General features: G+C 35.2%; 2 protein-coding genes across 2 annotated transcripts; one reads left to right on the top strand and one right to left on the bottom strand.

Moving 5' to 3' along the window:
- The first annotated feature begins 2,964 nt into the window (after window positions 1-2,964).
- Window positions 2,965-13,207, top strand: LOC143448903 (myosin-6-like). The gene is made up of 38 exons (XM_076948833.1): window positions 2,965-3,124; window positions 3,203-3,309; window positions 3,408-3,551; window positions 3,641-3,797; window positions 3,969-3,996; window positions 4,170-4,263; window positions 4,354-4,446; window positions 4,595-4,658; window positions 4,902-5,000; window positions 5,093-5,196; window positions 5,279-5,417; window positions 5,543-5,661; window positions 5,769-5,918; window positions 6,034-6,204; window positions 6,346-6,652; window positions 6,769-6,877; window positions 6,979-7,152; window positions 7,296-7,419; window positions 7,493-7,629; window positions 7,734-7,989; window positions 8,062-8,304; window positions 8,410-8,586; window positions 8,687-8,923; window positions 9,050-9,193; window positions 9,357-9,494; window positions 9,592-9,826; window positions 9,894-10,042; window positions 10,162-10,328; window positions 10,427-10,610; window positions 10,694-10,859; window positions 10,994-11,234; window positions 11,327-11,519; window positions 11,602-11,777; window positions 11,914-12,067; window positions 12,151-12,321; window positions 12,557-12,757; window positions 12,858-12,989; window positions 13,069-13,207. The coding sequence occupies exons 1-38, from the start codon at window positions 3,028-3,030 to the stop codon at window positions 13,072-13,074; spliced, it is 5,787 nt and encodes a 1,928-aa protein (XP_076804948.1). The 5' UTR covers window positions 2,965-3,027; the 3' UTR covers window positions 13,075-13,207.
- A 1,894-nt stretch (window positions 13,208-15,101) lies between these two features.
- On the bottom strand, window positions 15,102-25,395 carry LOC143448904 (myosin-7-like). The gene is made up of 38 exons (XM_076948834.1): window positions 25,241-25,395; window positions 25,056-25,162; window positions 24,815-24,958; window positions 24,569-24,725; window positions 24,370-24,397; window positions 24,103-24,196; window positions 23,920-24,012; window positions 23,708-23,771; window positions 23,366-23,464; window positions 23,170-23,273; window positions 22,948-23,086; window positions 22,681-22,799; window positions 22,424-22,573; window positions 22,138-22,308; window positions 21,690-21,996; window positions 21,465-21,573; window positions 21,190-21,363; window positions 20,923-21,046; window positions 20,713-20,849; window positions 20,353-20,608; window positions 20,038-20,280; window positions 19,756-19,932; window positions 19,419-19,655; window positions 19,152-19,295; window positions 18,853-18,990; window positions 18,518-18,752; window positions 18,302-18,450; window positions 18,016-18,182; window positions 17,734-17,917; window positions 17,485-17,650; window positions 17,110-17,350; window positions 16,825-17,017; window positions 16,567-16,742; window positions 16,277-16,430; window positions 16,023-16,193; window positions 15,587-15,787; window positions 15,355-15,486; window positions 15,102-15,175 (listed from the first exon to the last, which is right to left on the bottom strand). Exons 1-38 carry the CDS (start codon window positions 25,335-25,337, stop codon window positions 15,170-15,172), a joined length of 5,787 nt encoding a protein of 1,928 aa, XP_076804949.1. The 5' UTR covers window positions 25,338-25,395; the 3' UTR covers window positions 15,102-15,169.
- Between the last annotated feature and the right edge of the window lie 858 nt (window positions 25,396-26,253).

Raw genomic sequence — 26,253 nt, 5'->3', positions numbered from 1 at the left:
TATAAAATCTAACAAATATTATAAACGGTCTGATTGTTTCCTAGTTTAAGTATAATATATATAGCGTCTAAGATGCTATGTATAATACTGACTCAATTTAAATTGATTTGAACAGTGTGAATATATTTACAAGACATATTAAAGTGTGATAGCACTTTAAGTAAAATTACTCACAACATGCTTTGATTAATGATTACGTCAGTAGAAATTGTCGTACTGACATGATTATTCTAGAATCTAGAGCTTCGATATACAAATTAGAATGAATGTTGATGCCATCGAAAATTACCCGCGTTTAGCTTGTGCAGTATTTATGAAAATAGTATAGCAACAAAAAGCCAGACACTTGGTTAGCTTTATATTGATATGACTTGTTTGCCTTGCTACCACGCTGTATAATGTTGTATTTAAAATAATTTATTTATGAAACCATTTTCTGGGAAGTTTTTGTCAACATATAACTGTTATATGCAGATGAACAGTTGTTATTATAATGCCGTGCGTTTATCACTACCCTAAAAGTGGACCTGCTTCTATGGTTTGCTTTTTTATCTCAGTATCTACTGCCACTCCTTCATTACATCATGACTTGACACAATGTTTGTTTGCATCGATTTTGCCACCCTTTATCTAGTTATCTTAATGTGATACTAAATCTTGATATTCACGTTTTCGACTTGGGACTTTTCACGCCGTCTAGTCAACTTTTCTAATTTTACCTGCTGTATTCCGTCGTCCATGTACCACGCAATCTCTTCTGTTAAATACTGTAACTATATTATTTGTAATGAAAAACCAAGGTAAAAGATATCACTCTGGGGTTATTTTTATTTTTCATTTCTGAACACGTATTATTATTTGTGTAGTCGGCCGGAAACACAAAATCATATGTAAATAATAAACATTGTTACGATCTATCATTGGTCGTGCAAATAGCATAGAAGTGGAGTAACACGGCTGTGCAAAGCAGCAGATGACCCAGAAGCGAATTATTAAGCATTAAGTCCATTTCCACCGGATCACCTTGTCAAAGTTGTTTATAGGCAAGGAAGTTATTGGAGCAGACACACCCGTCTACATATGACAGTGAATAGGTCGATAACCGATAAAGAAATGTGATTAACCAGAATTAACTTTAAATGGTGGTGGTTTACGCGCTTTAAGGCAAGGTAAGTTCGCGGCGCTAACCACAGTATCAATACAGGTGATTGCTCAAGCAATGAAAAAATATGAAATCTAGGGCTAAGCTGCGACGGCGTTAATTTGAGTCTTGTAAACCGCTTTTGTACAGTAGGTTCCTCGCGTTTTATGACATAGGACATATGACAAAAAATTAAGCAAGAGTTTAGTTATATACTAAAATGCTGTCGCTTTATAAAATACTGTAACACAAATTATAACGTAACCCGTTACAGAACCAAAGGCCTTCCCGTAGTATAAATTTTATATGTGTTTATACTTGTCATTTATTACCGACAAAAACACAGGGCCTCGTACAGATTTTTCTCGAACGATCATGTATCTCAGCCGTTACGGCCCTGATGGAACTTTTCAAGAAAAAAAACATCGAATTGAAAGCTTAAGGGTAGATTTATGTCAAGCCGCTATGGGCAATAGTGAAAATCGTTCCGTGAAAGGTATTTGATAGGCCGTGTTGAGAAAAGAAATGGGTTATCGCCCACGTTTACGCGTTAACAAAAAAATTGAATATGGGTTGAGATTGTGGTTTGTTGTTTGCCAGTTCCTTTGGTTCATTTATATAATGAAATAACAACTAAAATATAGCGATTTAAAAGTTCGAATTCTTATATTCCAAAAATGTTAAGTCGTAAATGACTTCACAAGAAATTATGCATGTACCATTTTCAAAACATACTTTTCAGAGAGAGCTTTCATTAGCCGAGATTTTCACAATAGATATTTTTAAAAGAGAAAAACTAAAACTATTTCTTTTTTTATATAGCCTTATGCTATAGCCAATTAAAGTAGGCTACCAGTTAAATGTCACATGTCGCCGTGTCAGAAATTATTTTCTTTCTCGCCACTAACACTTTTAAAATACTTTTACGTCACAGAGATTTTGTCAACAAGAACACATTACAATTCGTAACATTCTAAATATACTACAAGCACTTGAAAAACACTTCCCAAAACCATATACATCTTTTGTTTGAAATCCAGCAAACTGTTTACGTTTTACGAATTAAATGTTTCAATGACATGACTAGCCAAAGACAATATAACTTTCTTAATAATATGTACAATTTGTAATTTGGTATATCACTACAAATCCCACAAAACAAAGCTTAATAACAAAGCTTTTAACCTTATCGTGATTTATTGCAGAGTTTCATGGAGTTGGTAAACTATTTTGGAATTTTGTGAAAAACCATGTTGAAAATTCTTAAACGTTTCCATGCAATATAGAGTATTATCGCGAATCCAATCGCACACAATATACATACGCAACGTCACGCCCTACGGGATGTTTCAAGTATACTCATGCGTGGTTTTTTCATTTTGCGTGATGACAGCCCTTAGTGACAAAAACTTTACAGCTGGACGATTATAATCAGCTGTTGTATGTGAGGTTCAAGAAAAAGTTGCTATATTGCGGAAATGTATAAATAAGGAAACTTTGACATAAGGAATAAGTAGCTTACATGTGGCAACCTTAGCGTAGACGGAGTAATGTTAAGTGTGTTGGCTTCAAAGGCATCACTTTTGCAGCGAGTCAAAGGTTTGGCGCTGAGCTATAGGCCTACAGTGCTCAATTGGAATAGAATCTTGGTTAAGAAATGAGTTTAAGACATATTTAAATTGAGAATTTTTTCTCTATCTTATGCGGTTTATCGAGTTAGGTAAAGGAACAACTATCATGGCAACTTTTGATTATGAAGCCTGCCAAGATACGGCGCAATATTTGCGATTAATTAATATACTTTACAAGCTACAGACCAATTAATATCTATTGTAAAGTACAGGTTTGTTATTGATTAGAAGTAAGCCTAATTTCAAAGTTAAGAAATGGCAACGTTTGATTATGAAGCCTGCCAGGATGCGGCGCAATATTTGCGGTTGACCCGGGAAGAAATCTTAGCCAACCAAACTCAAAAACCCGATGGTAACAAACATCGCTTATAAAAGTTTGTTTAAAAGTTAGCTCAGAATCTATATTTTCAAATATCCCTTTCCATTTCAGGCAAAAAGTATATCTGGTTCCCCGACAAAGAGGTTGCCTACGTGAAAGGTGAACTTTTGGGCACCGAAAACGGAAAATGCAAAATCAAGGCTTGCGAAAGTGGCAAGGTTAACATTATAGACGTCAAACTTAATAAAGGAGAAAGAAAAATCATACTGTTAAAGTTTTATGGTTTTTGATTGGACAGCTGCATTTTTCTTTATAGGAAATGACCTTGAAAGAAGAAGAATTACAAGAAATGAACCCGCCTCGATATGAAAAATGTGAAGATATGGCCAACATGACTTTCTTGAACGAAGCCAGCGTGTTGAACAATCTCCGTTCTCGTTATGAGTCTTTTATGATCTACGTGGGTTTGTAGAGACGGTGAAAGAAAAAATACCAAACCAAATCCAGTGTTTGAATCGAATCGTATCACGTTAAATCATTACATTTCAGACTTATTCTGGTCTCTTCTGTGTCACCGTCAACCCGTACAAGATGCTCCCGGTATACGCTTCTTACGTCATCGGTGCTTACAAGGGCAAAAGAAGAACTGAAATGCCTCCTCATCTTTACTCCATCGCTGACAACGCTTACACTGAAATGCTGATGAGTATGTTTGAAGTTAAATAAAATTTATATAAGAATAAAAACCGCAAACATTCAATTAGAAATGTACAACAGCACCAATCGTGAATTAAAGGAAAACATTTTAAAATTAACAAGCTAATACTGAAAAGCTAAGCTAGGACATGTTTTTTAATCATGGTTTATTCCTTTACAGACCGAGAAAATCAATCAATGTTGATCACGTAAGTTTTTGTGATTCTGAAAATACAATGGCGTAACTTGCAAGACATGTGTTTGATAAAAAATTATTTTATATAAATATGTTTGGAAAAACGTAGGTTTACTGAATTATCCAAAATAAAATGTCAGAAAATTCAATGCTTCAACCAGCTATATTTCAGCTTTTACTTTTCAGCGGTGAATCTGGAGCTGGAAAAACTGTGAACACAAAAAAGGTCATTCAATACTTTGCTCTTGTGGCTGCATTTGGCAATCAAGATGACTCGAAGGTAATAATTTCAGAAATTTGAGAGTTATCTTTACAATTACTTATTCTTATAGCTTTCTTAAATTGCTAACTTCATTTTCTTCATATGTAGGGAACACTTGAAGATCAAATCGTTCAATGTAATCCTGCTATGGAGGCTTTCGGTAACGCTAAGACAGTTAGAAACGACAACTCTTCTCGTTTTGTAAGTTTTTGTTAGGCCATTATTAAGTCAAATGCACTGTCACCTTGAATTATTCTTATTTACCAATATGAAAATTAATAATATTATTAATAATAATAATAATAAAAAGACGGGCAAATTATTATCAGCCACACATCTTGTTCGGCAGGGTAAATTCATTCGAATTCACTTTGGCAGCACTGGTCTTTTGGCTTCAGGAGATATTGAACATTGTAAGTCATTTTATCGGTTTCGAAGTTAAACTATTCTTGATATATTTCACAGCAATCCACTAACAAACTTACGAAATTAAACGAGTTATAATATACTTTACATATCCCCAAATCTTCATATGTACGCACTCGTATTAAGCTTAAATGCAAATAATATGTGATGTAAAAATACGAAACCAGTAGGCTATAGTGTAAATGAGAATAGTCTCAAAGTATTGAGGTCAATAGTCTAATAATTCACAGACTTGCTAGAAAAGTCTCGTGTGATCTATCAGCAAGAAGGTGAACGTAGCTACCACATCTTCTACCAAATCATCTCCGGGGGGAAACCAGAACTTATTGGTAAGTTTCATATAACTTATAGTTAAAAATCTACCACAACTTAATTTTTCACAATGACGTAAACATGGAAATTCTCTTTTGATTCATTTCAGATCAGCTTCTGGTGACTAAAGATCCCTACGAATACAAAGCAATCTGTCAAGGTGTTGTCACTGTTGAGAACTTAGATGACTCCGCTGAATTGATTCTTACAGACGTATGGAACGGTTTGAATAAATACGAAAATCAAAGACATATTGTAGATTAATTTTGACTAAACATGGTATATTGTCTCAAAGGAAGCTTTCCGGGTACTTGGATTCAGTCAGGAGGAAATTAATGGAATCTATCGTCTCATGGCCGGTATCATGCATCAGCAAAACATGAAGTTTAAAAACAAGCAAAGAGAAGAACAAGCCGAACCCGACGGAACTGAAGGTATTCCTTAAAACTATGCAGTTTCAAAATGTTCCTTACTGTGCTATCCATAGGTAAAAGTTCTGACAAACCGTTTGCCATGTAATATCGAACAGCAAACGTCAAAACATTCTTAAATAATACAGATGCAGACAAAGTTGCATACTTGTTTGGTCTCAACTCTGCCGATTTCATCAAATACTTGTGTCACCCACGTGTCAAAGTTGGCAACGAGTACGTCACAAAAGGGCAGTCATGTAATCAGGTATGAATTTAAAACTACTAAAAAACTACAGCGTATGGATTAAGCTAATAATAATCTTCTGTAAACGGAAAATGTATTACAGCAATGACGGTTTACTTTTTATATAGGTCATGTACTCCATGGGTGCACTCAGCAAAGGTTTGTTTGGAAAACATTTCGACTGGCTAGTCAAACTCATCAACCAGACTCTCAGCACAAAACTGCCAAGAAGCTTCTTTATTGGTGTCCTCGATATTGCTGGCTTCGAAATCTTTGACGTAAGTTTTTTATAGGCTACGACTTAAAAATCAAAAATAGCATTTCCATGTGACAATGCATTTGGTTATAAAAATATACAGACATTATATTCAATAAAGTCAAATTCTTTAACAGAGTAACAGCTTTGAGCAACTTTGTATCAACTTCACCAATGAAAAACTCCAACAGTTCTTCAACCATCACATGTTCGTCCTCGAACAGGAAGAATATAAGAAAGAAGGCATCCAGTGGACATTTATTGATTTCGGAATGGACTTGGCAGCTTGTATTGAACTCATTGAGAAGGTACATTTGTGTTTCCCATCCTAAGAAAAAAATTTATCATTACAAAAGTTACTTTGTTAGAAACTAAATGGTTATTTATCACCATTTTAGTTGTTAAATTCAACACATAAGTCTTTAACTGTTGCTTTATATTTGCAAAAGCCCCTTGGAATTATGTCAATCTTAGAGGAAGAGTGCATGTTTCCCAAAGCAACAGATAACAGTTTCAAGGAAAAACTTTATCAAAACCATCTTGGAAAGAGTAAAGCTTTTGGTAAACCTACTAAGAAAACCAAGTATGAGGCTCACTTTGAACTTTACCACTACGCTGGAACCGTCGCCTACAACATTTGTGGTTGGCTCGAGAAAAATAAGGACCCTTTGAACAACAGCGTTGTTGACCTTTACAAAAAGGCTTCAATGAAATTGATGCAAACCATCTGGGAGGGATATGTGAGTCCAGAGGAAGGTAAGAAACACCAAAGTTCTAGTACTTAAAACATTGGTTGTTATTTCCTGAAAAGATTGAATTAGATTATTTCCTGAAAGTAGAAGTACATAAAACTGAAGCTTTTCTGTGAACAGCTGCCAGCGGCGGTGGTGGTAAAGGGGGTAAGCGTAAAAAGGGTGGTTCATTCATGACAGTGTCGTCTCTACACAGACAATCTTTGAACAGTCTAATGACCAACTTGAGGTATAACGCCCTCTATACATAAGCGTACATTTATACAACTATAAACTTGCTCGTATGATAACATTCGAGGCAAGATTGAACTAACGCGCAACAATTTCCAGGTCTACTCATCCTCATTTTGTACGATGCTTAATTCCAAATGAACGCAAATGTCCAGGAGAAATGGAATCTCATCTAGTACTTCATCAGCTGAGGTGTAACGGTGTGTTGGAAGGCATCCGTATCTGCAGAAAAGGTTTCCCAAACAGGATTCCATATGGTGATTTCAAGCAAAGGTACTTATACTAAAAAATTTGTAAATAAATTGGAAATTATTGTTTTTGTAATATAATATTCTTAATTCATACGATGGCTATCAAATGTTTAAACTGAAATTGGATAAACCGAAACAAAATGTTTGCTTATGTAACAATTTTAGATACCGTATCCTTAATCCCAACGCTGCTCCTGAAGGACAATTTATGGACAGCAAGAAAGCTTCAGAAAAGTTACTTTCAAGCATTGATATTGACCACGAGGCCTACAAACTTGGTCATACCAAAGTAAAAACACCAGCAGTCTAAATACCTTTATTAATACGCTTTAGAACCAAAAATGTCAATATTTCATGTTCAGGTATTTTTCCGAGCTGGTATGATTGGAAAACTTGAGGAACTGCGTGACAACAAACTTTCATCCATCTTCAAGTTAATTCAATCCCGCATGAGAGGAATGTTAATGAGACGAGAATATCAAAAAATGATAGAAAGAAGGTACTTATAAAGCGAAATTCTTTGTTAAAATTCTAAATCATATAAATAGAATTAATCAATGATACATTACGAGAACTATGACTAAACATATCTTGCTGTTACAGACAAGCTTGTCGAATTATCCAATCCAACATGCGTGCTTTCTTTGGTATGGCCAATTGGGAGTGGATGAAACTCATGTTCAAGATCAAACCCCTGCTCAAAACAGCCGAAGCTGCAAAGGAATTGGAAACTTTGGAAAAAGATTTTACAGAATGCAAAACAAACTTGGATAAGGAAGTCAAACGAAGGAAGGAATTGGAGGAAATGCAAGTTACTTTTATCCAAGAAAAGAACGACCTTCTCATGCAACTTCAAGCTGTAAATGAAACAAGAGTTATATTTTGTTACACTTAGACATATTGTGTATTTTTATCATAAAATTCTACTCAGCAACAAGATCAAATCGACGATGGAGAGGACAGGTGCGATCAGCTTATCAAGACAAAGGTCGAATTGGATGGCAAGATCAAAGAACTCAGCGAACGTTTGGAAGATGAGGAAGAACTAAATAATGAACTCGTTTCTAAAAAAAGAAAACTTGAGGATGAATGTTCTGAGCTTAAAAAGGATATTGATGATCTTGAAATAACTTTGGCAAAAGTAGAAAAAGAGAAACATGCCACTGAAAACAAGGTAGCCTATAAAAATGAATGCAAGTAGTAAAAAAGTTAAAAAAACTTACTTTTCGACTACTTATAACCGTTCATAATATTTAGAAATAAATTCTACCCTTTAAAGCTCAAAAACTTACAAGAAGAACTTGCAAATCAAGACGAGCAAATTGCCAAGTTACAAAAGGAAAAAAAAGCTCTTCAGGAAGCTCATCAACAAACTCTTGATGATCTTCAATCTGAAGAAGACAAAGTCAATAGTCTCACCAAGCAAAAATCCAAGCTTGAGCAACAAGTGGATGATGTAAGCAGTAATTGGACAAAGCGAATATAACGGAAAGATTTTGTTTATATATGTAAAGTAAACCGAAGTGAGTTTTACAAAATTATTTAATTATGATTAGCTTGAAGCATCTCTTGAGCAAGAAAAGAAATTACGCATGGAACTTGAACGAACCAAGCGAAAGCTTGAGGGAGATCTTAGACTCACTCAGGAGACAGTCATGGATCTCGAGAATGATAAACAACGCCTTGAAGAAAAGTTAAAGAAACAAGAATTCGAGTACAGCCAGCTGGCAACAAAACTCGAAGATGAACAAGCTCTTGTTTCTCAATTGCAAAAGAAGATCAAAGAGTTGCAGGTGAGTGTGTGAAGTATTTTGTAATGACTTCATGTTTGAAATTTTGATCGATTCCAAGCAAATTTCTAGGAACAAGTAACGAAATTATGGTTATAATATTTTGAAAAATATCGATTTGCTTTATAGGCTCGTATTGAAGAACTTGAAGAAGAACTGGAAGCTGAAAGAGCAGCTCGTGCTAAAGTTGAGAAGCAAAGAGCCGATCTTTCAAGGGAATTGGAAGAATTGAGTGAACGACTGGAAGAGGCTGGAGGAGCAACTGCAGCTCAGGTAATGATAGTTGGTTTGAAATTGGAATTAAAAATCGAACACCATTTCGAACCCAAACTTGTTTCGTTTTCTTCGTAACGTTTTACTTTTTTGTTCGTAATAAAATAAAATAGTTTTTAAAATAACATCCATACCCTTTAATAAATTGACAAGTTTTCCACAGATTGAATTAAACAAACGACGTGAAGCTGAGTTTGCCAAACTTCGTCGTGAATTTGAGGAATCTAATTTGGCTCATGAAGCCACAGTTTCAACTTTGAGGAAAAAGCACGCTGATACATCGGCAGAAATGAGCGAACAGGTTACTTATTTAAGATTCTTGAGATTTAAGATGTAATCAAAGTTACAATATACAAACAAGATGTTGAGTTTAGTGACGTCTAAATTAATTTTTCTAGATTGACAACCTTCAAAGAGTGAAGCAAAAACTTGAAAAAGAGAAGAGTGAAATGAAAATGGAAATCGATGACTTGGCGACCAACGTTGAAAGTGTTACCAAAGCAAAACTGAACTACGAAAAAATGTCCAGAAATATGGAAGAGCAACTTAATGAGGCGAAATCAAAGAACGACAACTTCACGCGCGACGTCAACGAACTTAATGCCGCAAAAGCTCGTTTATCATCTGAAAATGGTTAGTACCTCAATATATGGGCTGTTTAAACTTTTTTTCCGTTTTAAACACCTATTCATTTTTGCAGGTGAACTTGGCCGTCAGCTGGAAGAGCGTGAGCACTTGATGGCTCAACTTACTCGTAGCAAAAACAGCTCTTCCCAGCAAATTGATGAACTTAAACGAGTTGTTGAAGAAGAAACAAAAGCAAAGGCTGCTTTGGCCCATGCGGTGCAGGTATTAAAAGCAAATATGTATTTGAAATATTTATACTGTTTTGAATAGTGTGGGCCTTACCGCCTAAGCAAGTAACAGTTATTTTTTAGAAACATTTTTCAAATATTCTATAATCGCAGGCTTCTCGTCATGACAACGACTTGCTTCGTGAGCAATATGAAGAAGAACAAGAAGCCAAAGCTGAACTTCAACGAGCTTTATCCAAGGCCAATGCTGAGGTCGCACAATGGCGCAACAAATATGAGACTGACGCTATCCAACGAACAGAAGAGCTTGAGGAAGCCAAGTAATTACTTTTTTTTGTGCTTCCAACAAAATATAACTAAACACAACTCTTACACAGAAATATTTAACCAACCTGTCTTGTTTATTTTTACGAAACAGAAAGAAATTGGCCGCCCGCTTGCAAGATGCAGAAGAACAAGTAGAAGCAATGCAAGCCAAAGCTTCCAGTTTGGACAAAACCAAAAACCGACTTCATGGAGAAATTGAAGATCTCACAATTGACTTGGAACGCGCGAATTCCGCAGCAGCAGCTTTGGATAAAAAGCAAAGGAACTTTGATAAAGTTAGTATTGGGTTGTTTTCTACCATTATATACGTTTAAATAATAAAGTAGGTCAAATTAGATAAATCACATTTTTCATTTAGGTTTTGGCGGAATATAAACAAAAGCAAGAAGAAGTTCAGGTGGAATTGGAACAATCGCAAAAAGAAGCTAGGAGCCTTTCTACTGAGCTCTTCAAAATGAAGAATGCTTATGAAGAATCACTGGATGCTTTGGAAACAGTGAAGCGAGAAAACAAAAATTTGCAAGGTTACTACACTAAACAAAATACCTTAGCTACACAAAGTATATCTGTCCATATCGCAATGGAGCAATACACTGCATGCAACTGCAGAACTGAAAAATATTACTATTCATTCAAAAACAAACAAACTGCAATGCAGAGGAAATTGCCGATCTTACTGACCAAATCGGAGAAGGTGGAAAGAGTATCCACGAACTGGAGAAAGCAAAGAGAACTCTTGAACATGAGAGAAACGAAATGCAAGCCGCTTTAGAAGAAGCAGAAGGAGCAATCGAAGGAGAAGAGTCAAAGGTTTTAAGATTGCAAGTTGAACTTGCTCAAATTAAGCAAGAGTTTGAAAGGAGAGTTTCTGAAAAGGACGAGGAAATCGATAACCAACGGTAAGAAGATTGCAAATTTTTAGAAGTTAAAACGTTTCATAGTGTAAATGCATCATTAAAATGATTTATTTTCCAAACCGTATAAAACGCAGTCGCAATCAGCAACGATCTATTGAATCCATGCAAATGACTCTCGATTCCGAGAGCAAAGCAAGGCAAGAAGCTGTGAGAATCAAGAAAAAGATGGAAGGTGACTTGAATGATCTTGAAATACAGCTTGGTCACTCTAACAGGCAGGCATCTGAGTCGCAGAAACTAGTCAAATCCGTTCAGGCTCATGTCAAGGTAAATCCTCTTCAAACAAGGTCGGTTAAATCTATTGACAAAATCCTTCTTTCAAAAGACCTTAAACTATGTCATTTTGAAGGATTTGGAAATGCAAGTTGATGAATCTCAGCGTCATGCTGAAGATATGCAGGAACAATCAGCTGTAATTGAAAGACGAGGCAACCTTCTTACAGCTGAAATAGACGAATTGCGATCTGCTCTTGAACAGGCAGAGCGCGGACGCAAGTTGGCTGAAACTGAACTACTTGAAAGCAGGTAAATACCTAGACAAATAACACGTAGTCTTGGCTTTATTAATGTAACTATTTATAAAATTGTAATATAGTTAAGTGTCTTATGCAATATGAAAAATATGATGCTATTTAAGCACGAGCATTTGCTTTTAATTCAGCGAACGTTCTAACCTCCTCCACACACAAAACACGGCACTTATCAACCAAAAACGCAAGCTGGAAGGAGAATTACAAAACATGCAAGGAGAAGTCGAAGAAAGCATTCAGGAACAAAGAAATGCTGAAGACAAAGCAAAGAAAGCTATCCTTGATGTAAGCTCATGTCATGATCACATTTCACATTTATACGAATTGCAACTTACATAGCTGTATTCCTTGTAACGCAATGAATTTAGGCTGCAACTATGGCTGAAGAATTAAAGAAGGAACAAGATTTGAGTTCTCATCTTGAAAGAATGAAGAAGAACATGGAGCAAACTGTAAAGGATCTTCAACAAAGATTGGACGAAGCTGAGAACATTGCTCTCAAGGGTGGAAAGAAACAAGTTCAAAAACTTGAGACAAGGGTAATTAGAAACCTTTAATTGCTTACAACAGACATTGATTACATAGTTAACTAAACTTGTTTTTCAAAAAATCTTGGTTTTGAGAATCGCAAGGAAATGGTTTTTTTTTCTTAGTGAACCTGCTAACATTAACAATTTTAAGCAACGAATTTAGAGTTTAATAAAAGTCTAATAAATTCACTTGACTGAATACCTACAACCAACTTTTCATATCTGTTGTTTGTTGTTTCCATAGATTCGTGAACTGGAAAATGAGCTCGACAGCGAACAACGAAGAAACAGCGATTCTGTCAAGTCACAGCGCAAAATTGAACGCCGATTGAAGGAAGTCACTTACCAAGGTGAAGAAGACAAGAAAAATCTTACTCGCATCCAAGATCTTGTAGATAAACTCCAAATCAAAGTCAAGACATACAAACGACAGGCTGAGGAAGCTGTAAGTTAACTCATTTAGAATAAGTTAAACGTGACTTTTACAATCAATTCATTTTAGAACCGATAAACTTAAAAATATTTGTTTTTGTGCATATCAACAGGAGGAGCAGGCAAACACTAATCTGAGCAAGTTCCGTAAACTTCAACACGAGCTTGATGATGCGGAAGAAAGAGCTGATATGGCTGAGTCTGCACTAAACAAGATGAGAGCAAAAGCAAGAGATAGCACTAAGGTGGACAAGTCCTTAAATCTGCAAACATAATACCTTTACAATAATTTCGGTGCGTTACTATCTGTTGTTCTTTTTACAGGAATAACTCCGGCGTTGTGGTTCTCCAACATCAAAAGACTGCATGATGTTTTATTAATTTAAGCACAAAAAGGAATTTATTTATAACTTTCACAATGTATTACTTACTTTGCATGTAAAATAAAAGTTTGGCAAATTTACGATTTCACCAATTATTTTGCAAATAGGACGCAAAAAGTCGAAAACTATATACGCTTTTTGCGGTTTTGGCCAAAATTATCAAACATTTTGAAAGCAAGACAAATAATATTAGTAATTGATAAATTGCATTGGTTTAAGCAAAACAAAATGCTGTTAAAGTTCATTAATAAATGTGACAAAGTAGCGGAAAAAATATAAACAGTTTCAGTTTAACTATACTTTTGCAGTAAAGTTAACAATATTTCACGCCAAGCTTTTTTAAATCAAAGCGAGTTTTCTAACAAGATATTTGCGAGTTTTGCAACACTGTATATTGGTATAGCTTATTATACAATAAAGTGTATTAAGTAAAAACACTTGCCTGATAAGAAGTCATCAAACTATCAACCTAACCTTCAAAATTAGCTAGTTCCATGTTAAAAATGGAATAGTTATAAATCTTGTATAACGACTAAATATAAGAGCGCCCTATGGTGCCAGCTTCAAAAATAGAATTCTAAAAACATTCATAGGGTTGTGTTATACTAGTGCCATGTGTAATCTAAAAATCCGCAAACCTCTAAACCTCTGAGCATGCTGGCATGTTGGAAGTTTTCAAATACTCTGTGAGGGATTGATACAGTGAGATATGCCAAACTAACGGATATGTTTCAAAACAGATTGGTGGCCATCCTTCCAAACTAACGTAAATGACTTACTATGAGAGTGTGATATAAAGACATCAGTGCAGCTTTATTTAAATAAGGTTTAATTTTCCTAGTCATTGTTAAGTTAGTTCTTAGTTTACGTAGTAAATAATACATATGTAGTTTTCAAGATAGATTTTCATTTAAGTTTATTCCTAAGAACATAATTTTCTTAACCCTTTAAATTGAAAAATTATAAATCAATAACGGTTTAGTACGATCAGAACTTTTTGAGGAGGTTGAAAAGATCATACAGTTTGTTTTGTCTGTGTTATGGATATGTGTTCCAGGTCATTATTTGCTCGAGCTATTACCTCATTCAAGTTTTTACCTGACACAAAAAGATTTGTGTCATCAGCATACATTATTGAGTCACAAAATTTTAGATTTTGAGTTAAGTCATTTTCATAAATTAGGAATAATAGCGGACCCAGAATTGATCCTTGTGAGACCCCTGTTCTACTGGTGCATTTAATGGTGGAAATTTGACCGCAATAATTTACAAGTTGCTGACAGTTGTGAAGGTAACTTTTGAACTTTTTTGAACTTAAATTTTTAATAATTTGAAGTTCCAACATAAATCCTAAGTCTTCTAAGGCTTCCCTATAGCAATAATAGAATTAGGTTTGATTGTTAAAAGTCTGCTAGCGTTTTAAGACAGGAAACTTTCTGAGCAGCGATTACTTAAACAACTCCATTTTAGATCTATCCTAAATTAGGGGTACTTGTATATTGTAAAATGGCATTTCAAACAACAATGTTTGAAAAGTAACGTTGTGTGGGTTGGGAGTTTGAAAAAGGATGTTTTACAAATCACTATAATGACTTGTGAGAACTACATCTTGGCGAAACAAATAGTTTCTGCAAATCAACTAAACGAGTTCGAAATTTAATTCAATACTATCTCTTACAGAAGTTACTTTGTAACTAATTATTTTTATTTTAGATTAATATTACAACCCTATCACCACATCATGAATGGTTTACAAAAATGGTTTCGTTTAGTAATTTTCGTAGTAATTGTTTTATCGCAAATCTCCCTTAACGATTTTTTGTCAGATTATATCCATTGACCATTTGGTGATTTTGCATTCATCATGTTTTGTTAGCTTCAATGCTCATTGCAGTATGCTTATTCCACTCTCTTATACTACTGATCCTACAGGTAGTTCCTATTAAAACCCAAACCAAAAAAACAGCAGTAAAATTGCTTGCAAATAATTTATTCCAAAGATATCATTTTGAATTCATTGTGACATCAAAAGAGTGTTGTAGTTATTCCTGCAATATAAAACAGTATGAAAACATGAAGATAATATAAAAGAATAGACAGTGCGGTGGAAGGCGGGGTATTATACTCAACGTTACTACCTTTAATTGCAGAACACAAAATTTTGTTTGTGCAATCAGTATCCTAATAACTATTTGTAACTAACACTAATCAATTCGTCAATAAAAACCTTAGTGCTATCTCTTGCTTTTGCTCTCATCTTGTTTAGTGCAGACTCAGCCATATCAGCTCTTTCTTCCGCATCATCAAGCTCGTGTTGAAGTTTACGGAACTTGCTCAGATTAGTGTTTGCCTGCTCCTCCTGTTGATATGCACAAAAACAAATATTTTTAAGTTTATCGGTTCTAAAATGAATTGATTGTAAAAGTCACGTTTAACTTATTCTAAATGAGTTAACTTACAGCTTCCTCAGCCTGTCGTTTGTATGTCTTGACTTTGATTTGGAGTTTATCTACAAGATCTTGGATGCGAGTAAGATTTTTCTTGTCTTCTTCACCTTGGTAAGTGACTTCCTTCAATCGGCGTTCAATTTTGCGCTGTGACTTGACAGAATCGCTGTTTCTTCGTTGTTCGCTGTCGAGCTCATTTTCCAGTTCACGAATCTATGGAAACAACAAACAACAGATATGAAAAGTTGGTTGTAGGTATTCAGTCAAGTGAATTTATTAGACTTTTATTAAACTCTAAATTCGTTGCTTAAAATTGTTAATGTTAGCAGGTTCACTAAGAAAAAAAAACCATTTCCTTGCGATTCTCAAAACCAAGATTTTTTGAAAAACAAGTTTAGTTAACTATGTAATCAATGTCTGTTGTAAGCAATTAAAGGTTTCTAATTACCCTTGTCTCAAGTTTTTGAACTTGTTTCTTTCCACCCTTGAGAGCAATGTTCTCAGCTTCGTCCAATCTTTGTTGAAGATCCTTTACAGTTTGCTCCATGTTCTTCTTCATTCTTTCAAGATGAGAACTCAAATCTTGTTCCTTCTTTAATTCTTCAGCCATAGTTGCAGCCTAAATTCATTGCGTTACAAGGAATACAGCTATGTAAGTTGCAATTCGTATAAATGTGAAATGTGATCATGACATGAGCTTACATCAAGGATAGCTTTCTTTGCTTTGTCTTCAGCATTTCTTTGTTCCTGAATGCTTTCTTCGACTTCTCCTTGCATGTTTTGTAATTCTCCTTCCAGCTTGCGTTTTTGGTTGATAAGTGCCGTGTTTTGTGTGTGGAGGAGGTTAGAACGTTCGCTGAATTAAAAGCAAATGCTCGTGCTTAAATAGCATCATATTTTTCATATTGCATAAGACACTTAACTATATTACAATTTTATAAATAGTTACATTAATAAAGCCAAGACTACGTGTTATTTGTCTAGGTATTTACCTGCTTTCAAGTAGTTCAGTTTCAGCCAACTTGCGTCCGCGCTCTGCCTGTTCAAGAGCAGATCGCAATTCGTCTATTTCAGCTGTAAGAAGGTTGCCTCGTCTTTCAATTACAGCTGATTGTTCCTGCATATCTTCAGCATGACGCTGAGATTCATCAACTTGCATTTCCAAATCCTTCAAAATGACATAGTTTAAGGTCTTTTGAAAGAAGGATTTTGTCAATAGATTTAACCGACCTTGTTTGAAGAGGATTTACCTTGACATGAGCCTGAACGGATTTGACTAGTTTCTGCGACTCAGATGCCTGCCTGTTAGAGTGACCAAGCTGTATTTCAAGATCATTCAAGTCACCTTCCATCTTTTTCTTGATTCTCACAGCTTCTTGCCTTGCTTTGCTCTCGGAATCGAGAGTCATTTGCATGGATTCAATAGATCGTTGCTGATTGCGACTGCGTTTTATACGGTTTGGAAAATAAATCATTTTAATGATGCATTTACACTATGAAACGTTTTAACTTCTAAAAATTTGCAATCTTCTTACCGTTGGTTATCGATTTCCTCGTCCTTTTCAGAAACTCTCCTTTCAAACTCTTGCTTAATTTGAGCAAGTTCAACTTGCAATCTTAAAACCTTTGACTCTTCTCCTTCGATTGCTCCTTCTGCTTCTTCTAAAGCGGCTTGCATTTCGTTTCTCTCATGTTCAAGAGTTCTCTTTGCTTTCTCCAGTTCGTGGATACTCTTTCCACCTTCTCCGATTTGGTCAGTAAGATCGGCAATTTCCTCTGCATTGCAGTTTGTTTGTTTTTGAATGAATAGTAATATTTTTCAGTTCTGCAGTTGCATGCAGTGTATTGCTCCATTGCGATATGGACAGATATACTTTGTGTAGCTAAGGTATTTTGTTTAGTGTAGTAACCTTGCAAATTTTTGTTTTCTCGCTTCACTGTTTCCAAAGCATCCAGTGATTCTTCATAAGCATTCTTCATTTTGAAGAGCTCAGTAGAAAGGCTCCTAGCTTCTTTTTGCGATTGTTCCAATTCCACCTGAACTTCTTCTTGCTTTTGTTTATATTCCGCCAAAACCTAAATGAAAAATGTGATTTATCTAATTTGACCTACTTTATTATTTAAACGTATATAATGGTAGAAAACAACCCAATACTAACTTTATCAAAGTTCCTTTGCTTTTTATCCAAAGCTGCTGCTGCGGAATTCGCGCGTTCCAAGTCAATTGTGAGATCTTCAATTTCTCCATGAAGTCGGTTTTTGGTTTTGTCCAAACTGGAAGCTTTGGCTTGCATTGCTTCTACTTGTTCTTCTGCATCTTGCAAGCGGGCGGCCAATTTCTTTCTGTTTCGTAAAAATAAACAAGACAGGTTGGTTAAATATTTCTGTGTAAGAGTTGTGTTTAGTTATATTTTGTTGGAAGCACAAAAAAAAGTAATTACTTGGCTTCCTCAAGCTCTTCTGTTCGTTGGATAGCGTCAGTCTCATATTTGTTGCGCCATTGTGCGACCTCAGCATTGGCCTTGGATAAAGCTCGTTGAAGTTCAGCTTTGGCTTCTTGTTCTTCTTCATATTGCTCACGAAGCAAGTCGTTGTCATGACGAGAAGCCTGCGATTATAGAATATTTGAAAAATGATTCTAAAAAATAACTGTTACTTGCTTAGGCGGTAAGGCCCACACTATTCAAAACAGTATAAATATTTCAAATACATATTTGCTTTTAATACCTGCACCGCATGGGCCAAAGCAGCCTTTGCTTTTGTTTCTTCTTCAACAACTCGTTTAAGTTCATCAATTTGCTGGGAAGAGCTGTTTTTGCTACGAGTAAGTTGAGCCATCAAGTGCTCACGCTCTTCCAGCTGACGGCCAAGTTCACCTGCAAAAATGGATAGATGTGTAAAACGGAAAAAAAGTTAAAACAGCCCATATATTGAGGTACTAACCATTTTCAGATGATAAACGAGCTTTTGCGGCATTAAGTTCGTTGACGTCGCGCGTGAAGTTGTCGTTCTTTGATTTCGCCTCATTAAGTTGCTCTTCCATATTTCTGCACATTTTTTCGTAGTTCAGTTTTGCTTTGGTAACACTTTCGACGTTGGTCGCCAAGTCATCGATTTCCATTTTCATTTCACTCTTCTCTTTTTCAAGCTTTTGCTTCACTCTTTGAAGGTTGTCAATCTAGAAAAATTAATTTAGACGTCACTAAACTCAACATCTTGTTTGTATATTGTAACTTTGATTACATTTTAAAATATTTTAAGAATCTTAAATAAGTAACCTGTTCGCTCATTTCTGCCGATGTATCAGCGTGCTTTTTCCTCAAAGTTGAAACTGTGGCTTCATGAGCCAAATTAGATTCCTCAAATTCACGACGAAGTTTGGCAAACTCAGCTTCACGTCGTTTGTTTAATTCAATCTGGAAAACTTGTCCAATTACTAAAGGGTATGGATGTTATTTTAAAACTTATTTTATTTTATTACAAACAAAAAAGTAAAACATTATGAAGAAAACGAAACAAGTTTGAGTTCGAAATCATGTTCGTTTTTTAATTCCAATTTCATTCCAACTATCATTACCTGAGCTGCAGTTGCTCCTGCCGCCTCTTCCAGTCGTTCGCTCAATTCTTCCAATTCCCTAGAAAGATCGGCTCTTTGCTTCTCAACTTTAGCACGAGCTGCTCTTTCAGCTTCCAGTTCTTCTTCAAGTTCTTCAATACGAGCCTATAAAGCAAATCGATTTTTCCAATATTTTAACCATAATTTCGTTACTTGTTCCTAGAAATTTGCTTTGAATCGATCAAAAATTCAAACATGTAGTCATTACAAATCACTTCACACACTCACTTGCAACTCTTTGATCTTCTTTTGCAATTGAGCAACAAGAGCTTGTTCATCTTCGAGTTTTGTTGCCAGCTGGCTGTACTCGAATTCTTGTTTCTTTAACTTTTCTTCAAGGCGTTGTTTATCATTCTCGAGATCCATGACTGTCTCCTGAGTGAGTCTAAGATCTCCCTCAAGCTTTCGCTTGGTTCGTTCAAGTTCCATGCGTAATTTCTTTTCTTGCTCAAGAGATGCTTCAAGCTAATCATAATTAAATAATTTTGTAAAACTCACTTCGGTTTACTTTACATATATAAACAAAATCTTTCCGTTATATTCGCTTTGTCCAATTACTGCTTACATCATCCACTTGTTGCTCAAGCTTGGATTTTTGCTTGGTGAGACTATTGACTTTGTCTTCTTCAGATTGAAGATCATCAAGAGTTTGTTGATGAGCTTCCTGAAGAGCTTTCTTTTCCTTTTGTAACTTGGCAATTTGCTCGTCTTGATTTGCAAGTTCTTCTTGTAAGTTTTTGAGCTTTAAAGGGTAGAATTTATTTCTAAATATTATGAACGGTTATAAGTAGTCGAAAAGTAAGTTTTTTCAACTTTTTTACTACTTGCATTCATTTTTATAGGCTACCTTGTTTTCAGTGGCATGTTTCTCTTTTTCTACTTTTGCCAAAGTTATTTCAAGATCATCAATATCCTTTTTAAGCTCAGAACATTCATCCTCAAGTTTTCTTTTTTTAGAAACGAGTTCATTATTTAGTTCTTCCTCATCTTCCAAACGTTCGCTGAGTTCTTTGATCTTGCCATCCAATTCGACCTTTGTCTTGATAAGCTGATCGCACCTGTCCTCTCCATCGTCGATTTGATCTTGTTGCTGAGTAGAATTTTATGATAAAAATACACAATATGTTTAAGTGTAACAAAATATAACTCTTGTTTCACTTACAGCTTGAAGTTGCATGAGAAGGTCGTTCTTTTCTTGGATAAATGTAACTTGCATTTCCTCCAATTCCTTCCTTCGTTTGACTTCCTTATCCAAGTTTGTTTTGCATTCTGTGAAATCTTTTTCCAAAGTTTCCAATTCCTTTGCAGCTTCGGCTGTTTTGAGCAGGGGTTTGATCTTGAACATGAGTTTCATCCACTCGCAATTGGCCATTCCAAAGAAAGCACGCATGTTGGATTGGATAATTCGACAAGCTTGTCTGTAACAGCAAGATATGTTTAGTCATAGATCTCGTAATGTATCATTGATTAATTCTATTTATATGATTTAGAATTTTAACAAAGAATTTCGCTTTATAAGTACCTTCTTTCTATCATTTTTTGATATTCTCGTCTCATTAACATTCCTCTCATGCGGGATTGAATTAACTTGAAGATGGATGAAAGTTTGTTGTCACGCAGTTCCTCAAGTTTGCCAATCATACCAGCTCGGAAAAATACCTGAACATGAAATATTGACATTTTTGGTTCTAAAGCGTATTAATAAAGGTATTTAGACTGCTGGTGTTTTTACTTTGGTATGACCAAGCTTGTAGGCCTCGTGGTCAATATCAATGCTTGAAAGTAACTTTTCTGAAGCTTTCTTGCTGTCCATAAATTGTCCTTCAGGAGCAGCGTTGGGATTAAGGATACGGTATCTAAAATTGTTACATAAGCAAACATTTTGTTTCGGTTTATTCAATTTCAATTTAAACATTTGATAGCCATCGTATGAATTAAGAATATTATATTACAAAATCAATAATTTCCAATTTATTTACAAATTTTTTAGTATAAGTACCTTTGCTTGAAATCACCATATGGAATCCTGTTTGGGAAACCTTTTCTGCAGATACGGATGCCTTCCAACACACCGTTACACCTCAGCTGATGAAGTACTAGATGAGATTCCATTTCTCCTGGACATTTGCGTTCATTTGGAATTAAGCATCGTACAAAATGAGGATGAGTAGACCTGAAAGTTGTTGCGCGTTAGTTCAATCTTACCTCGAATGTTATCAAACGAGCAAGTTTAAAGTTGTATAAATGTACATTTGTGCATAGAGGGCGTTATACCTCAAGTTGGTCATTAGGCTGTTCAAAGATTGTCTGTGTAGAGACGACACTGTCATGAATGAACCACCCTTTTTACGCTTACCCCCTTTACCACCACCGCCGCTGGCAGCTGTTCACAGAAAAGCTTCAGTTTTATGTACTTCTACTTTCAGGAAATAATCTAATTCAATCTTTTCAGGAAATAACAACCAATGTTTTAAGTACTAGAACTTTGGTGTTTCTTACCTTCCTCTGGACTCACATATCCCTCCCAGATGGTTTGCATCAATTTCATTGAAGCCTTTTTGTAAAGGTCAACAACGCTGTTGTTCAAAGGGTCCTTATTTTTCTCGAGCCAACCACAAATGTTGTAGGCGACGGTTCCAGCGTAGTGGTAAAGTTCAAAGTGAGCCTCATACTTGGTTTTCTTAGTAGGTTTACCAAAAGCTTTACTCTTTCCAAGATGGTTTTGATAAAGTTTTTCCTTGAAACTGTTATCTGTTGCTTTGGGAAACATGCACTCTTCCTCTAAGATTGACATAATTCCAAGGGGCTTTTGCAAATATAAAGCAACAGTTAAAGACTTATGTGTTGAATTTAACAACTAAAATGGTGATAAATAACCATTTAGTTTCTAACAAAGTAACTTTTGTAATGATAAATTTTTTTCTTAGGATGGGAAACACAAATGTACCTTCTCAATGAGTTCAATACAAGCTGCCAAGTCCATTCCGAAATCAATAAATGTCCACTGGATGCCTTCTTTCTTATATTCTTCCTGTTCGAGGACGAACATGTGATGGTTGAAGAACTGTTGGAGTTTTTCATTGGTGAAGTTGATACAAAGTTGCTCAAAGCTGTTACTCTGTTAAAGAATTTGACTTTATTGAATATAATGTCTGTATATTTTTATAACCAAATGCATTGTCACATGGAAATGCTATTTTTGATTTTTAAGTCGTAGCCTATAAAAAACTTACGTCAAAGATTTCGAAGCCAGCAATATCGAGGACACCAATAAAGAAGCTTCTTGGCAGTTTTGTGCTGAGAGTCTGGTTGATGAGTTTGACTAGCCAGTCGAAATGTTTTCCAAACAAACCTTTGCTGAGTGCACCCATGGCGTACATGACCTATATAAAAAGTAAACCGTCATTGCCTTAATGCATTTTCCGTTTGCCGAAGATTATTATTAGCTTAATCAATACACTTTAGTTTTTTAGTAGTTTTAAATTCATACCTGATTACATGACTGCCCTTTTGTGACGTACTCGTTGCCAACTTTGACACGTGGGTGACACAAGTATTTGATGAAATCGGCAGAGTTGAGACCAAACAAGTATGCAACTTTGTCTGCATCTGTATTATTTAAGAATTTTTTGACATTTGCTGTTCGATATTACATAATAAAAGATTTGTCAGAACTTTTTCTGTTGGTAACACAGTAAGGAACATTCTCAAACTGTGTAAAATTTGGTCTGATACTTCGCGAAGTTTTAAGGTATACCTTCAGTTCCGTCGGGTTCGGCTTGTTCTTCTCTTTGCTTGTTTTTAAACTTCATGTTTTGCTGATGCATGATACCGGCCATGAGACGATAGATTCCATTAATTTCCTCCTGACTGAATCCAAGTACCCGGAAAGCTTCCTTTGAGACAATATACCATGTTTAGTCAAAATTAATCAACAATATGTCTTTGATTTTTGTATTTATTCAAAACCGTTCCATACGTCTGTAAGAATCAATTCAGCGGAGTCATCTAAGTTCTCAACAGTGACAACACCTTGACAGATTGCTTTGTATTCGTAGGGATCTTTAGTCACCAGAAGCTGATCTGAAATGAATCAAAAGAGAATTTCCATGTTTACGTCATTGTGAAAAATTAAGTTGTGGTAGATTTTTAACTATAAGTTATATGAAACTTACCAATAAGTTCTGGTTTCCCCCCGGAGATGATTTGGTAGAAGATGTGGTAGCTACGTTCACCTTCTTGCTGATAGATCACACGAGACTTTTCTAGCAAGTCTGTGAATTATTAGACTATTGACCTCAATACTTTGAGACTATTCTCATTTACACTAGAGCCTACTGGTTTCGTATTTTTACATCACATATTATTTGCATTTAAGCTTAATGCGTGTGCGTACATATGAAGATTTGGGGATATGTAAAGTATATTATAACTCGTTTAATTTCGTAAGTTTGTTAGTGGATTGCTGTGAAATATATCAAGAATAGTTTAACTTCGAAACCGATAAAATGACTTACAATGTTCAATATCTCCTGAAGCCAAAAGACCAGTGCTGCCGAAGTGAATTCGAATGAATTTACCCTGCCGAACAAGATGTGTGGCTGATAATAATTTGCCCGTCTTTTTATTATTATTATTATTAATAATATTATTAATTTTCATATTGGTAAATGAGAATAGTTCAAGGTGACATTGCATTTGACTTAATAATGGCCTAACAAAAACTTACAAAACGAGAAGAGTTGTCGTTTCTAACTGTCTTAGCGTTACCGAAAGCCTCCATAGCAGGATTACATTGGACTATTTGATCTTCAAGTGTTCCCTACATATGAAGAAAATGAAGTTAGCAATTTAAGAAAGCTATAAGAATAAGTAATTGTAAAGATAACTCTCAAATTTCTGAAATTATTACCTTCGAGTCATCTTGATTGCCAAATGCAGCCACAAGAGCAAAGTATTGAATGACCTTTTTTGTGTTCACAGTTTTTCCAGCTCCAGATTCACCGCTGAAAAGTAAAAGCTGAAATATAGCTGGTTGAAGCATTGAATTTTCTGACATTTTATTTTGGATAATTCAGTAAACCTACGTTTTTCCAAACATATTTATATAAAATAATTTTTTATCAAACACATGTCTTGCAAGTTACGCCATTGTATTTTCAGAATCACAAAAACTTACGTGATCAACATTGATTGATTTTCTCGGTCTGTAAAGGAATAAACCATGATTAAAAAACATGTCCTAGCTTAGCTTTTCAGTATTAGCTTGTTAATTTTAAAATGTTTTCCTTTAATTCACGATTGGTGCTGTTGTACATTTCTAATTGAATGTTTGCGGTTTTTATTCTTATATAAATTTGATGTAACTTCAAACATACTCATCAGCATCTCAGTGTAAGCGTTGTCAGCGATGGAGTAAAGATGAGGAGGCATTTCAGTTCTTCTTTTGCCCTTGTAAGCACCGATGACGTAAGAAGCGTATACCGGGAGCATCTTGTACGGGTTGACGGTGACACAGAAGAGACCAGAATAAGTCTGAAATGTAATGATTTAACGTGATACGATTCGATTCAAACACTGGATTTGGTTTGGTATTTTTTCTTTCACCGTCTCTACAAACCCACGTAGATCATAAAAGACTCATAACGAGAACGGAGATTGTTCAACACGCTGGCTTCGTTCAAGAAAGTCATGTTGGCCATATCTTCACATTTTTCATATCGAGGCGGATTCATTTCTTGTAATTCTTCTTCTTTCAAGGTCATTTCCTATAAAGAAAAATGCAGCTGCGAATCAGAAACCATAAAACTTTAACAGTATGAGTTTTATTTCTCTTTAATTAAGTTTGACGTCTATAATGTTAACCTTGCCACTTTCGCAAGCCTTGATTTTGCATTTTCCGTTTTCGGTGCCCAAAAGTTCACCTTTCACGTAGGCAACCTCTTTGTCGGGGAACCAGATATACTTTTTGCCTGAAATGGAAAGGGATATTTGAAAATATAGATTTTGAATTATTTTTTTAACAAACTTTTATAAGCGATGTTTGTTACCATCGGGTTTTTGAGTTTGGTTGGCTAAGATTTCTTCCCGGGTCAACCGCAAATATTGCGCTGCATCCTGACAGGCTTCATAATCAAACGTTGCCATTTCTTAACTTTGAAATTAAGCTTACTTCTAATCAATAACAAACCTGTACTTTACAGTAGATAATAACAATTGGTCTGTAGTTTAGTAGAGCGTGTATATTCTAAATTTTAGAAAGTAGATATCGATAAGCTACAAAACTATAGTCGAAATGAATTGTACCGCGTTTACTTTAATAAAGAATTTCCTCGTATCAAGTTAATCCTTAAATTTGGTGAAAACATTTGCTTCTAACTTTTTTGAATGAGGCTGTTCCTGATGCATGTCAGTCTCTTATGCTGCTCATCCTATTTCTCGCACTTTTATAATATTGTCGGCATCACATTTTTTTTGCATAGTGGTTAAAGAACAGCTGGTTTGCGTTAACGGTGTTGAGACGTGGCACATATTAATGTCTGTCGTCAGTCTTTATGTACAAAACAGAAGCTTATGTTGTCACATAATTATAGATTGCTAACTTTTTGTCTGATCTAGTGTTTATCACTTTCATATGCAATCTTTTGTCAGCGCCAAAGATGTAAAACTCTTGATCCAACTTGTATAACTTTTACCATCACCTTTTATTTGTCTGCATTGGCACAGTATAGATTTCTATATAAACAGGTTACTGCCTAAGAAATAACGCAAAAGTCGAACGATTTTATTATAGGTATAGGCTAAAACTATGTTTGAAGAAATATTCAAGATGCAACAAACTGGGACATGCATAAAAACTAAATAAATATATCAAATGAACCAAGAGTTTTAGGTTGTATCGTATTTACTTGACTTGTTTTGTTGTAATTATGAATTCAAATCAAGAATTGTCTTGATTATGAAGCCAAATCCGAATCTTTCTAAAAATGCATAAGCTATTATCTTGTAGATGGACATGCCACAACTATAACTAAACTGCTGCAAGTTTTAAGTATATATAATC

Source organism: Clavelina lepadiformis, chromosome 3 (genome assembly GCF_947623445.1).
Source record: "Clavelina lepadiformis chromosome 3, kaClaLepa1.1, whole genome shotgun sequence".
Classification (NCBI taxonomy): domain Eukaryota; kingdom Metazoa; phylum Chordata; class Ascidiacea; order Aplousobranchia; family Clavelinidae; genus Clavelina; species Clavelina lepadiformis.
Note: the sequence above shows the minus strand (reverse complement) of the source record. Positions and strands in the feature narration are given on the sequence as shown.

Coding starts and splice junctions, on each gene's coding strand:
- LOC143448903 (XM_076948833.1), top strand. CDS start 3,028: ATGGCAACGTTTGATTATGAAGCCTGCCAGGATGCGGCGCAATATTTG. Junction 7,630..7,733: donor CAAAAAATGATAGAAAGAAG/GTACTTATAAAG, acceptor TTGCTGTTACAG/ACAAGCTTGTCGAATTATCC. Junction 7,990..8,061: donor TTCTCATGCAACTTCAAGCT/GTAAATGAAACA, acceptor AATTCTACTCAG/CAACAAGATCAAATCGACGA.
- LOC143448904 (XM_076948834.1), bottom strand. CDS start 25,337: ATGGCAACGTTTGATTATGAAGCCTGTCAGGATGCAGCGCAATATTTG. Junction 23,087..23,169: donor CTGAATTGATTCTTACAGAC/GTATGGAACGGT, acceptor ATTGTCTCAAAG/GAAGCTTTCCGGGTACTTGG. Junction 18,451..18,517: donor TCGTTTATCATCTGAAAATG/GTTAGTACCTCA, acceptor CCATTTTTGCAG/GTGAACTTGGCCGTCAGCTG.